The sequence below is a fragment of the Lissotriton helveticus genome, chromosome 4_1 (genome assembly GCF_964261635.1).
Source record: "Lissotriton helveticus chromosome 4_1, aLisHel1.1, whole genome shotgun sequence".
NCBI lineage: Eukaryota > Metazoa > Chordata > Amphibia > Caudata > Salamandridae > Lissotriton > Lissotriton helveticus.
In genome coordinates, this window is record NC_136063.1 from 1,434,293,712 (window position 1) to 1,434,308,786 (window position 15,075).

The following is a 15,075-nucleotide window of genomic DNA, read 5'->3' on the forward strand; positions in this document are numbered from 1 at the left end:
CATCATTCTGGGAAGGAGTCTTCGGATTCGAAGAAGAAGTCTCGTAAGCATCATAAGGACTTCATATCTCCTTCTCCCTTGCAGTCTCTCGGAGGTTCCCAGACGCCGGAACAAGAACTGGATCCGGTGTCACACCATTCTTCGGAGCGTGAAGAAGAGGAAGTTCCTCGAGCTCCGACTCCGGTAGCAGCCCCTGTAGATCAAGAGGGTCAGAATGAACCAATGTCGGAACAACCTCCTTCAGAACATCCAGTAGGTTCGTATCCTCCCTTCCCTGGTCCAGGGCAGGACCCCTCGCATTTCCTTAATGCGATGTTTGGAGTTTATTAGAGAGCAATGTACCCCACTGGTGCGCCGGCTGGTCCCATGGGTCCATTGTCTTTCAACTTGGGCATTCCTCAAAGTTATGCTCTAGCTCCTTTTATGCCGTTTATGCCGGCACCTTACACACCTTGGCTCGGTACGGCTCCACCGAGGTCTTCGACTCCGCATACGGCTTCGCAGACTCCGGATCAACCTAATTTGGATCGAGGTACCATGCCGGTCCGTGAGTCTCGTCCTCCATCTGCCCCGGCTCCTCGTTCGACGTCGGATCCAGCTCCGTCGGAGTCGTTACAGGATCCATCGACTTCGGTTCGTATGGAGTGTCTCTTGGAGGAAAAGAGATGTGAAGATTCTGATGTTGAAGAAGGTGAACTTTTAGATCAAGGTGACTGTTTTGAAGACCTACATAGTGCTAGTGGTCTGGAACTCTCTCCTGAGTGGGGTTTACCATCTGTTTCTGATGCACCATCTAAGGACGTGGCACCCTACCATGTTGTTATTAGAAAGGCTGCAGATCTACTCAATCTGACCTTACCTACTGTTGAGAATAAACCGAACATCCTCACAGAGGTTTTGCACTCTCCTATTATAGAGCCTACACTTCCATTTACTGAGGCTTTAACTGATCCGATAATGGAGGTCTGGAAGAGACCATTGACTGCTCCTGCTGTTTCAAGGTCTGTGGCAAGACGCTACAGGGTGGCACCTGGTGACCCCGAGTTTCTCTCTTCACATCCTTCACCAGAGTCTTGTGGTACAGGCCGCTTGTTCCAACAGGTCTGCAGGTTCTTTTCCTCAGGTGCCAGCAGACAAGGACTCTAAAAAGTTGGATCAGTCTGCAAAGAAGATTTTCTCCTCAGGTAGCATGGCTCTAAAATCTACTAATGCTACTTGCCTTTTCGGGAGATATGTTTAATGCGTTGATGGACTCTGGAAGCTTAGATGACAACTGCTTCACAGAGGATGACAGAAAAAACTTTAATGAAGTGGTCTCTGATACTCAAGCTGCAGCCCGCTTGGTAATTCAGAGTGGGATGGACACAGCAGACTCTGTTGCCAGGATTATGGGCTCTACTGTTGCCACCAGAAGGGCAGCATGGCTGAAATCCTCTGATTTCTCTGCAGATGTACAATCCACGTTGTTGGACTTGCCTTTTGATGGGACAGGCCTTTTTGGGAAGAAGGCAGATGCGGCTTTGGAGAGATTCAAAGATAGCCGTGCTACTGCAAGATCTTTGGGTCTCCAGACAAGAGGTTCTACCACTAAGAAGTTTAGAGGGTTTGGTAGATCCTCCTTTCGTCCCTTCAGACAAGGCCAGCAACAACAGCAGCAGCAGCAGAACCCTCTGTACAAATCTTATAGAGGTAGACAGAAGGGTCGTGGACGTGGTCGTCAGCTCTCCTCTTCCTCTACTTCCTCCAATAATACCCAACCCCCACCTACATCAGCAAAGTAGCCCTAGATCCACCATTCTGGATCATGTGGGTCCGGTAGGGGGTCGGCTTACTCATTTTCTACGGGATTGGGAATCGGTTACATCAGATCTTTGGGTTCTCAATCTCGTAGAAAATGGGTATGCACTTCCTTTTCAGGAGTTTCCTCCCAATTACCCTCCTTGCCAAGGTTATTGTTTGGAGGACCATCTTCTTCTCCTGCAAGAAGAAGTCCTGGCACTGTTCCGAAAAGGTGCGATAGAGGTGGTTCCAGAGCAGGAAAGGGGTCAGGGGTGCTACTCCCGGTATTTCCTGATACCCAAGAAGGATGGCAGACTTCGGCCAATCCTGGAACTCAGGATTTTGAACCTCTATCTCAAACAGAAGTTCAAAATGCTCACACTTGCACAGGTTCTTCAAGCGCTGATGGAAGAAGACTGGATGGTGTCGATCGACTTGCAGGATGCGTATTTTCACATTCCAATCCTGAAGTCGCACAGGAAGTATCGCCGTTTTACGGTGGGATCGCAACACTACCAGTTTGCGGTCCTTCCTTTTGGGCTTACTACTGCGCCTCGAGTTTTCACCAAGGTGATGGCAGTGGTGGCTGCGCATCTCAGAAGATCGGGGATTCCTGTGTTCCCCTATCTGGACGACTGGCTGATCAAAGCGGAGTCGCCGGAGAATGTGCTTCATCATCTGCCAGAGACAACTCAGTTGTTGCACAGGTTGGGTTTTTCGATAAATGTACCCAAGTCTCACCTGGTGCCCTCCCAGCGCAACCTGTTCATAGGTGCGGTACTGGACTCTACTGTATGTCGTGCATTCCCTCCACCTCAAAGGATTCACGACATACAAGAAATGATTCCTTTATTCTACAATGGAGCGGTTGTTCCAGTCCTGAAGGTCCTTAGTCTGCTCGGTCTGATGGATTCTTGCATTCTGTTGGTCGACCATGCACGCTGGCACATGAGGGCACTCCAGTGGTGCCTCCGCAGGCAGTGGTATCAGCACAACGGAGATCTCAGGGAGTCGGTGAGGATCTCCAGAGAAACTGCAGAAGATCTGTCTTGGTGGGGTGTGGAAGGCAATCTGTCTCAAGGAAAGCCTTTTCAACTTCCTCCATCGGTGGCCACAGTGATAACGGATGCATCCACTCTCGGGTGGGGTGCTCATCTGGGGGACCTGGAGGTCAAAGGGCTTTGGTCTCCAGAGGAAAGGTTGCTTCATATCAACCTTCTAGAATTGCGGGCGATACGTTTGGCGCTCAAGGCCTTCCTCCCTTCCCTTCGCGGTCAGTCAGTTCAAGTCCTGACGGACAACACGACCGCGATGTGGTACGTCAACAAACAGGGAGGAGTAGGGTCGCAGTGTCTCTGCAGAGAGGCTCTGCGTCTCTGGTCCTGGGTTCAGGATCATCAGATTTGTCTGATGGCAAATCTGGCTGGAGTTCTGAACGTTCGTGCAGACAGTCTCAGTCGGCAGTTCTCTGCCGACCACGAGTGGCGGCTCCATCTGGAGGTGGTTCACGACATCTTTCAGATGTGGGGGGACTCCTCGGGTGGACCTGTTCGCCACTCGCGAGAATGCTCACTGCCTGTCATTCTGCAGTCTCCAGTTTCCGATGCAAGGAGCTTTGGGGGACGCGTTTCAGTTGAGTTGGAAAGATCAACTCCTTTACGCGTTTCCTCCCATACCCTAGATTCCTCGGGTTCTGAGGAAGATTCGCCAGGACCGGGCCCAAGTCATATTGGTCGCCCCGGATTGGCCAAGAAGGGTGTGGTACACAGACCTTCTCCACCTCTCCTCTCACCCGCCGCTCCGTCTCCCTCACAGGGCAGACCTCTCTCAGATGGAGGGGCAGGTTCTACACCCCCACCTCCAGACATTACACCTTCATGCCTGGAGATTGAACGGGGCAACTTGAATTCTTTCTCTTCCTCACGATGTGGTGGATGTCATTCTTTCTGCCAGGCGTGACTCCACTAAGTCCATTTATTCGTATAGGTGGTCTAAATTTGTCTCTTGGTGTATGGAGAGAGATGTTGACCCTTTGAAAGCTCATTTGTCTCACATTTTGAAATTTGCTCTCTTTGGCGCAGCAAGGATTTGCTGTTGCCACGGTCAAGGGGTATCTTTCGGCTTTGTCGGCTTTTCTCTGTTTGCCGGATCAGCCTTCTCTTTTTAAGTCTCCAGTGGTTTTAAGATTTTTTGAAGGGTCTCACTAATAGATTCCCTCCTACTCCTTTTTTTGTTCCTCATTGGGATTTGAATCTTGTGTTGACCTATTTGATGGGTTCCCCCTTCGAACCCTTACACAAGTGTCCCATGAGGCTTTTGTCTTTTAAGACGGTCTTAGTAGCAATCACCTCGGCAAGGAGGGTGAGTGAGCTTCAGGCTCTTCGTTCCAAACCGCATTCCTGACCATTCATGCTGAAAGACTGGTTCTTAGGACCAGGGCTGCTTTTCTGCCTAAGGTGGTAACTCCCTTCCATCTAGGACAGTCCATTACCCTTCCTTCCTTCTATCCTCCCCCTCACCCGTCTAAGGCGAAGGAGAGACTACACCGTCTGGATCCTAAGAGGGCGGTGTCTTTATCTGGACAGAACTAAAGACTTCCGGATGGATGACCAGCTGTTTATTGGTTTTGCTGGCTGCAAGAAGGGCAGAGCGGTGCACAAGCGCACACTTTCCAGGTGGATAATCCTGTGCATCAAGATTTGCTACTCCCTGGCGGGTAAGGACCCTCCTGAGGGTATTAGAGCACATTCAACTAGAGCAAAGTCTGCTACTTCTTCATTGTCTAGAGGTGTTCCTGTTGAGGACATTTGCAGGGCTGCGACTTGGGACTCCCTCCACACTTTCGCGAAGCATTACTGCTTGGATTCCGAGGTGAGGAGGGACGGCCACTTCGCGCCCTCTGTTCTCTAAGATTTCCTGGTATAGCGGAGTGGACACCCTCCTCCGGGAGTGGGGACTGCTGTGGGACTCTATTCACAAGGTGAGGAATCCACACGGCAGATGTATCTATCAGAAGAACAAGTTACTTACCTTCGGTAACGCTTTTTCTGGTAGATACAATATCTGCCTGTGGATTCCTCACATGCCCACCCGCCTCCCCGTTGTCCACTGCTATACCTGGTTTTATTGTATATATATATATATATATATATATATATATATATATATATATATATATATATATATATATATATATCTCAACGCTCCAGTTTCAAAGAAACTCGCTGCACTCGCGGGGTCCTTTTTAAAATAACTTTATTTGCAAGGACGCGTTTCGGCTGTGTGCCTTCTTCTGCTAGCTTCATAAATAAAACGTCACTGGCATGATTGTGCTTTTAAGTTCATACCTGGATCTTCATTGGTCCCTGCACAGAAACAGGAGAGAGGATTAGATGATCACGGGCCAATGGCAATGCCCCATTTCAGATTTTACATATTATCGGCGTACTTCGGCATTTTCAATATTAAGTTCTTTAACTGTATGACTTTTTCATATTGCACCCGCAGATGGGCACCTCCGAAGCGCACACACACATCCTCCTGTACTGGCCATTTACGCTGTGGTGACGGTTATCTAGCGGGACCCCTCGTCCCCTATCCACCACCAGTCCCGCCTTTTCCTAAAGAACGGGTCCGACACATGCGTTGGAGCCACACCAGGAAAGTTTTATTGCCACCATCAGGACATCAGATTCCAATAAAAAACACCTGGCAGACGCGTTTCGGCGTTTGCCTTCCTCATTGCCAGCATTGTGTTCTTAGAAGCGATGGTTCTTGTGTGGGGTATGTACCGCTTGTTGTACTCCCATTGGAGTCCAGTTGGTCCAATCAGAGGCTCCGCTGTTAGTCCTCAGCTGCAGTACTCGCTGTGAATGCTGGTAAATGCAGTCCCCACACTAGTAAGTAGTCCGTACAGTTCTCACAGACCGGGCATATAGGCATTTCCCCCAACGTGGACCCGGGTGCAGTGACCGGTCCGTGCACTTAGTAATGCCCCGACAAATGTCAGCCGTGTGAGATTGCCCATTTTCCGCTGTGAAAACAATCCATGGCGGCAATCGTCTCCCGGTGGTGTCCCAATCAGCGGGAATACGCTGCTCTCTCCCCAGTACCCAAACACAGTCTAGGGTGGGGGGCGCCACTGTGTGCTTTCAGCACGTTACACCACAGAGAAATGCCGGCTTCATATATATATATATATATATATATATATATATATATATATATAATATATATATATATTTTGGGTTTTGATGCCTTTGCTTGGGTTTGTATGTACTGTGTACATTGTATATATGCATATTTGCTGTCGTTGGTCCGTCCGGGTGCCTCGAAGGCACGGAAAAAAGGGCGGAACTGACGTCATCACGCCGACGTGGGTCTAATAAGGAGTCGGTGACTTCAGACGGAGTCGCGCGCGATGCCGTGCTCCTGTGACGTCGTCCACGCCGGCGTGCTACGAAGAAAAATTCCGAATGTTGCTGACGCAAGGGGATATTCACAAGGTGAGGAATCCACAGGCAGATGTTGTATCTACCAGAAAAAGCGTTACCGAAGGTAAGTAACTTGTTCTTTAGGAGAATAAAGGTAGGAGCTGGTCCCATTCTAAATTAGATTATCCTGAACAACTTTACAAGAAGAAACTCTGGACTTCGACGTTCTGCTCCACAGAAGACTGAAGAATCTCCCTTGTGGACAAGGAGTGTCCACCCTGCAACTGCTGGCACCATCAAGCGTCCAGCGGCTTCACTTGGTAGTCTTCCCTCGAGGATCCAGACTTCAGAGCCCGACGAGACCCGGATTCCCAGACCTCTCCGACCTCAACTCACATCTGCAGCACAGCTGAGACCCGTGGGTGCGACGAGACACGTGGGACCGGCCATCTTGAAAGAATCTGCACTTCGCTTCCAGCACGACTCCTGAGGTAAACTCGACCAAGTGCTTTGGGGATTGAGAAGCCCCAGCCCCGAGCAGCTCCTGCACCGAAGATCAGCCCTCCAGCTTCCACGAGATCTGCGTGTACTTCTGCTGGTTTGCTGCTCGACGCGTTGTCTGGTCATTTGCCGGCTGTCTAGTGGCCTCCTAGACGACGAACCTTGAAATCTTCACTGCTGGTCTGGTTGCTCCAGACTGGCCCTTGCTCCCTTCCAAAAGAGGGGCACCCCGGACTCTCCTAGTCCACACCAGACGCCTTTTCCACTCACCGCGTGGGTTGCCTTTGCCAAGGCCTGTTGACTCCAATTCCGGATCCGACACCGCCAACAGCGAGAGCCTGCGTGGGACAGCTCGTGCCTCCATCCTGGTCGTCGAAGACACCTCTTGGTCCACGTGGCTGCAGTGTCAAGCGTCCACTCTTCACTTGATCGCGACAACGACATCTGGTTCCTTCCTGGTTCCACTCCAGTCACTGGCTAGTGACTGAACATTGTCCCCTCTGCTTTCAGGTCTTCAGCATCTCTGATCCACCCTTGGATCACACCGGACATCTTCCTCCTGGTCACCTGCAGCATCTTTTCCTCCAGGCTCCATAGACTTCAACGTCGGAACCCGGCACAACTTTGCACCTATGCACCCGCAGCCCGTGGGTGAGGTAACAAGAGCATTTCGGTGCTCAAGGGTAGATTGACTCTCCTAGTGTCCAGTTCCAGAGTCGTTTTAGTCCTAACTAGTCAGGATTGTCCGTACTTACCTTTTTCTTGAACTGTACTGTCCATAGACAGTGTTACGCATCTCACGTGTGAGTTCACACTCTGCACACACGTTCAGTGGGCCTCCTATTACTTACCTAAAGTTAGGATAGCGTAGTCCCAGCGATCCTACAGCCTCTGGACAGCTCCATTCCTTCTATCGACTTTCACATTCCATTTACTTAGTATATGGTTTGCCATGCCCCTAGGGCACCATTGTAATTTTGTGCAACTTATCGTATTTTTCCTAAGAGATTGTCATGTGCTTAGCCCTCTGATCTCGTAAAGAGTTCAGAGGTGTTTGTTATCAATAAATATATTGTTTATTTTCATAACAACCTGTGTGGTGTCCTTTCATCTGGTATTCAAGGGGTTATATTGTGGTAAAACAGCTGGCTTCACATGCCAAAAGAGTTTAGCCCAAGACTGCTTTGTCCATGCTACCATTAGGATAGCTCATCTATAAGGTTGACTTACAACCAATTACCATAAGGGTTGTTTGGACTGATACAAGGTGATCACTAGAACTAGTGAGCATCATATCAGGCCAACTTCTCACACCTGGGGCACACAAGGTGTCCCTGTGCGTACCCCGGTTCAAACCAGTTGCTGGGGCACTCCAGCCCCAGCTCTGGCGTGAAACCGGACAAAGGATAGGGGGTGTAACCACCCCCCTTCCTGGTCCCACCCATGGGAGGGACCTAGTCACTAGTGCGCCCCCTTTAGCAGGATAAAGGTAGAAGCTGGTCCCATTCCAAATTAGATTATCCTGAACAACTCTACAAAGTAGAAACTCTGGACTTCGACGTTCTGCTCCACAGAAGACCGAAGAAATCGCCCTTGTGGCCAATGAGTGACCACCCTGCAACTGCAGGCACCCTCAAGCGTCCTAGCGGTTCACTTGGTCGTCCTTCCCGCCGGAACCAGACTTCCGAGCCAGACGAGACCCGGACTCCCAGACCTCTCTGACCTCTACCCACATCTGCAGCACAGCTGAGACCCGTGGGTGCGACGAGACACGTGGGACAGGCCATCTTGAAAGAATCTGCACTTCGCTTCCAGCACGACTTCTGAGGCATCCTCGAGTAAGTGCTTTGGGGATTGAGAAGCCCCAGCCCCGAGCAGCTCCTGGGGAGGACCAGCCCTCCAGCATCCACGAGATCTGCGTGGGGCCCTTGTGCTTGATTGCTGCTCGACGTGTTGTCTGATCACTTGCCGGCTGGCTAGTGGCCTCCTAGACGACGACCCAAGAAATCTACAACGCTGGTCTGGTTGCTCCAGTCTGGCCCTTGCTTCCTTCCAAAAGAGAAGCACCCCGCACCCTCCTGGTCTGCACCAGACGCCATCTTCACTCACCGCGTGGGTTGCCTTTGCAAAGGCCTGTTGACTCAGAATCAGGATCAGACACCACCGACAGCGAGAGCCTGCGTGGGAAAGCTCGTGCCTCCATCCTGGTTGTCGAAGACACCTCCTGGTCCACGTGGCTGCAGCATCAAGCGTCCACTCTTCACCTGATCGCAACAGCATCTGGTTCCTTCCTGGTTCCACACCGGTCACTGGCTAGTGACTTTGAACATTGTCCCCTCTACTTTCAGGTCTCCATCATCTTCGATCCGCCCTTGGATCACTCCAGACATCTTCCTCCTGGCCGCCTGCAGCATCTTTCTTCAAGGCTCCATGGACTTCGACGCGGAAACCCAACACACTTTCACACCTATGCACCCGCAGCCCGTGGGTGAGGTAACAAGAGCATTGCGGTGCTCAAGGGTAGATTGACTCTCCTAGTGTCCAGGTATCCTGTCGTTTTAGTCGTAACTGTCTTTACTCACCTTTTTATTAATTTGTTGTGCCCATTGACTTTGTTCCGCATCTCGCGTGTGAGTTCACACTCTGCACGCGCGTCCCGTGGGCCTCCTGCCCCTCACCTAAGGTTAGGGTAGTGTAGTCCCAGCGATCCCACAGCCTCTGGGCATCTTCATTTCCTCTATCGATCTCCTTATACCATTTACTTAGTATATGGTTTGTCGTGCCCCTAGGGCACCATTGTAATTTGTGCGACTTATTGTATTTTTCGTAAGAGTATTGTTATGTGCTTAGCCCTCTGATCTCATAAAGAGTTCAGAGGTGTTTGTTAGTAATATATTGTTTATTTTCATAACAACTTGTGTGGTGTCCTTTCATCTGGTATTCAAGGGGTTATATGTGGTAAAACAGCGAGCTTCACATGCCAAAAGAGTTTAGCCTAAGACTGCTCTGTCCATGCTACCATTAGGATAGCTGGTCTATAAGGTTAACTTACAACCAATCACCATAAGGGTTGTTTGGACTGATATATGATGCTCACTAGTTCTAGTGATCACCTTGTATCAGGCCAACTTCACAGACCCCACACCTTGAGCTGATTCATGTGTGCTCCCCATCCCCTATGGCAGTGTTTCCCAAACTTTTGACTCCTGAGGACCCCCACTGAATCACCACTGGAAGCCGGGAACCCCCAAGCAATTTGTACAATTAACATTAAAAAAAATTAAGTTATTCGCAAAAAATACACATGCTAATACTAATCAGATGACGTCACATTCACAACATCAGGAATAAGACTCAATACCCAGCTGCCACTCTTGTTGAAAAGTAACCAAGAGGGGAAGGAAGGAACAAGAGTTTCAGGCTTGCTTGTAGCAAATTCACAGCAAGCACAGCAACGTGTTTGAATCCTTTCAATTGAGCAGAAAGGACAAGCAGGTTTGCACGCAGAAATGAAAAGGAAAGGTATTTGTTTTTACTGTGCATTTCTTTAAAAGTGTCCTGCTCAATTGAAATGTAAAGAAAGGGTCACATTTTCTTTGATATCTTGCTGTGGCTCGGGCAGACTCTAAACACAAAGACAAAACATGCCTCCTTTCTCAGGTGCTTCTATGCCTTCTCCTATGCTTTTCTTATTTATACCAACCCTTCCGTCTGATTTTTGGACTTTGGTATGTCTGTGTCGGAGTGCTCCGTGTTGTGCTTCTGGGGGAGAGGGGGTGAAGCTGCAGCCTGGTGCTCAAAAAGCACACAGGGACACGTTCTAATCTGGCGGTGAAGGCCTCGAAGGGTACGTATCTACGGCCTCATCCGGGCTTTCGCATAGAGGTCCTATCAATCCAGGTCCTGCGCCACCGAGGATGCCGAGCCCAAAGTGGTTTGCCGGTCTACCTCACCTTCTCCCTCGAAATAGTACAGGCCCTCTTCCTCTTCTTGGGGCTCCGGAGTTTTCGGCCGCTCTTCGGCGTCAAACTCCTTTTTGTCCTGGACGATGGTAGTCTGCTTGGACGGGATGGTGAACCTTTTCATCCCTTCGTCGAACTCCTTTTTCCCATTTCAGGCTTGAGACTTTTTTTCCTCTCCATCTCAGCGGCCTGATCGGAGTCGAGGGTTTCGGAAGATCTCTTCGATGTCGTAGTCGCCTTCGGTTCTTTTTCCTCCGGCATCAAGCACTTTTTTTGGAGACGTGCTTCGGCGACCTAGGTTTGTCTTGGGATTTTGCAGACTGGGAGTCCTTTTCGAAGGATCCACTGGGCTGTTTGTCCCTGGATGTAGCTGCATCAGTCGAATGTTTCAGCGCCAGTGCGCCTTTCGAGGACGTACTCTGTTTTTCGAGAGTGTCGGGGTAGACGTCTTACCTCCTTCGTTGTTTTCGCATCAGTCTCAACAACCGTGTAGTCATCTGGTCCCTCGGCGATGTTGTCCTCTTCCCCACTGGAGAGGCCCAAGTCCCAGAGCGACGGAGGTTGCCCTTGGCCTTGGATGTTGTAGTTAGCTCTCCTCGGTCTCTCTCCCTTACCCTGAGCGTCTTCAGGGTAAAAACGGAGCAGGTGTTTCAATCTTTGCTCTCGTGGCCGACCGGCAGGCATAAGTGGCAAACCGGATGTGGTCCTTCTGCGCGTACTTGTGGTGGCAATTGACGCAAAATTTGAAAGGTGTTTTGTCCATTCCTGCGCCCAGGGGGCCTGTGTGCGCATTCTCCGTTTGACTAAGAAGTTTTTGATGTTCTCCTTCCTCTTAGTCCTCAAAACACGTGTGTGTTTTGGGGTCCCTGCAAGCACAGGACTAATCTACGTTTATGACCATCAGTGAGAATCCTATGACGCAGTTCTCTAGGATTTTGTAAAGATAGCTACTTGCTCATAATCTTTAACCGGACTTACTATGGTGCAAACTACCTTTGAATGCAGGTTTTTAAAATCTGAGTGAAAGAAGACACCATACACTCATGACTGTTTAGGGTCATCTGTTAGAATGGGTTTCTTTCACATGCTTCATTCCTTAAAAGTTGTTGAGCAAAAAGAGAAACCTCTAAATAAAAAGGTACATGTTTGTAAACCTGAAGGCAATTGGCATTCTTCCACTTCAACAGGAAACAGCTCGCGAGCTTGGGTTCAAAAGGTGAAAGTGGTAAAGGTAGATGGAGTATCCTAGCATTATTTCACTGCAAAGGCAGGTGTTCCAGAGATTGGGGGGGGGGGGACTGAGACTAGCATCACTCAAGCATCAATACTCAATCAGATTAAGCAGGGAAAAAAACAAATACAAAAACTAACCACAACCCATACTTTAAGGCAGGCCAAGGTGTCCAACCTTTAAGATGGCAATTTGAATAACAAAATAAATCTGAATAGTTAAAACTGTGGCGGGACATTAATTAGAAGAGGGGGGTATTAAAAGTTACAAATGCACTTGTACTTAAATTATCAGTACGACTGAGTGTATTACCTCTTTTACTACTGATTTGATAAAGTCTTTTCTAGATGACAAGTCATCATTTGGATAGTTTTCATTTACCTGCAAAAGACAAAGGGTGTTAGCATTCTCTGATCAGATATGAAAAACTGCTCAGTAAAATAAATGTGGACCAAACACATTAATTTGAGGTTTTCACATGACCATTACAGAAGGTAATGGGAGCCACTTAATATGTGCTATTGTCACTTACAAACCTTTAACAAGTCAAATCAGAATGTAAACTCCACAAAGCATAATATTTGCATTAAAATATTCCATCCTTTCCATTTCCAAACACAAGTAGAGTGTGGTCATTCAGCATTAAGAACTCAAACCACTTCACATGTAAAATTACAAACCCAACTGAAAAGCATCTACAAGCAGACATTAATCTGCAGGAAGGAACCTTATCTCATCACCTGTGAATGTGTTGTAAAAAGCACAATAAATGGCATGGGAGAAGGGATGATGGACCAATCAGTAAGAAAACAAGTTACTTACCTGTAACTTTAGTTCCCCATTATTGGTAACTTTCATAGATTCCCATGCTTTTGTATCATTCCCCGTCGTCGGAATGGGAGTCTCGGTAACTAAAATAACATAGCAGTAGGTACAAAAGAAAAAAGGCCTAGGCCTCATTCCCTTTTGTAGCATATCACCCTGTTTGTGTAAAAGAGACCAAACTTTGGCATCAGCCAATCAGAAGAGTCTCACCCCTTAGAACCCTCCTGAAGGAATCTCAGAGCCTCAGATTTTCGTAGCTGTTGTGTAACAGACACCATATCTGCTGAAGGCTGAGCTTTCCCCGGGGAGGTGGGTGGGTGCATGGGAATCTATGAAAGTTACCAATACTGGGGAACTAAAGTTACAGGTAAGTAACTTGTTTTCTTGCCCTAGTATTGGAACTTTCATAGATTCCCATGCTTTTGTATCAGAGTAGCAGTTAGCAATAAGAAAACACATTGTGTCATACTATACATTGCAATAGCCAACATGACAAAGATACAAAATGTGCCAAATTACGGAAGGTGGGATAGAAAGGAAAGCTCACCAATTAGTGAAAGAGGTTCCTCAGGACTGCCTGGCCCACTGTCGAATCTTCGTGTTGCAAGGAGTCCAAGCAGTAATGCTTAGTAAAGGTGTGGACACTGCTCCAGGTAGCAGTTCTGCAAATGTCCTTAATATGTACCCCCGCGAAGAGGGCTGTTGAAGACGCCACTGATCTTGTGGAATGTGCTTGAACACTGCCAGTCAGTGGTTTACCTGCTGCAGAATGGCAATGTAGGATGGCACTGGTAATCCATCTTGCAATCCCCTGCTTCGACAGAGGGAGACCCTTTCTCGGACCACCAAAAGCAGCAAACAATTGGGAGGATTTTCAAAATCCCTTGGTGCGATCCAAATAGAATTTCAAACAAACATCGCTGCACATCCAGAGAATGTAGCGATCTCTCCGCTGGTGTAGCCGGGTGAGAAAAGAAAGCCTTAAGAATAACCGGCTCATTCAAGTGGAAGTCCGAGGGTACTTTGGGTATGAACTTTGGGTTAGTTCTCAAGATGACTGTTTCTTTTGAATTGTAGAAAGGGCTCCTGGATTGTGAGAGCCTGCAATTCCCCAATACGCCTTGCCGATGTGAGGGCAAGAAGGAGAGCCAATTTCCATGACAGGAACTTCATGTCTGATCGATGAATTGGTTCAAACTGGCATTTCATGAGTTGAGTGAGGACGAGGTTTAGGTGCCAAGTAGGAGGCGGAGGCCTCACTGGTGGATAGACCCTAAACAAGCCTTTTTAAAATTGTTTAACAATTCTGGAAGACCACATCGAAGGTCCAGACTCAGACCGTCTGCATCTTGAAATTGCTGCCAAGTGTACTTTTATAGATGAACGGGCCAGCCCAGACTTCGCCAAGGATAAGAGATAAGGCAGAAGCTGATGAGGTTTTGAAGAAAAGGGGTCAATTTTCTCTCTCGTGCACCAAATACAAAATCTCTTCCATTTAAGGCGACATGTCCTGTTCGTGGAAGGAGCCCTTGCTTGGGAGAGGACTTTAATTTCGTTCGAGATGGGGAGATTCATAAATTCTCGCTGCTCAGGAGCCATGCTGTCAGGTGAAATGACTGGATCCAGATGCCAAACTTGTCCTTCGGACATTGAAAGAAGGTCTGGAATAGTCCTCAAGGGAAGAGGAGGAGCTAGCGACCACAGATGCCGTGTACCAGAACTGTCTCGGCCAAGCAGGATCATCCTGCATGGTTCCACCTTTATCTTCCTGATAAGCCTCGGGATCAGTGGGATGGGGGGGGGGGGGGGGGGGGGGGGGGGGGGGGAGGGGTAAACAAATGTCCTTAACCAGGCTATCGAAAGTGCACTCCCCAATGATCCTCGGTGGTGAATCCTGCTTGCATAAGACCAGCATTTCTTGTTGGTCGGCGTGGCAAAGATCTATCGCCGGTTTGCCCCACTGGCGGAATACCTGTTCTAGAACTTGTTGGTTTAGTTCCCACTCGTGACTGACTGAAGATAACCTGCTCAGTCTGTCGGCATTCTCGTTTAGAACTCCTGGCAAGTGTTCTGCCTGTAGCGACATCCCGTGAAGGATAACCCATTCCCAGATCTCCTGAGCTTCCTGGGACAACGGGAGAGACCTGGTTCCTCCTTCCTTGTTCACGTAATGCATGGCCGCGGTGTTGTCCATCCTGATGAGAACTCGTGAACCTCCTAGGCGAGGGAGAAAGGCTTGTAGAGCCAGTTTTAACGCTCTAAGCTCCAGTAGATTGATGTGGAGCCGAAGATCGTGAGGAGACCAATGGCCACGGACATGCAGGTCTTGCATCACCGCTCCCCA

At 48.8% G+C, this 15,075-nt stretch overlaps 1 protein-coding gene across 3 annotated transcripts in view; it reads right to left on the bottom strand.

The window, feature by feature from the left end:
• Positions 1-15,075, bottom strand: part of DEK (DEK proto-oncogene) — a 344,099-nt gene that overhangs the window by 31,434 nt on the left and 297,590 nt on the right. For all 3 annotated transcript variants that reach the window (XM_078687983.1, XM_078687984.1, XM_078687985.1), the window contains exon 10: positions 12,219-12,287. In XM_078687983.1, the coding sequence (XP_078544109.1) occupies positions 12,219-12,287 (69 nt within the window). The remainder of the gene's footprint in view (positions 1-12,218; positions 12,288-15,075) is intronic.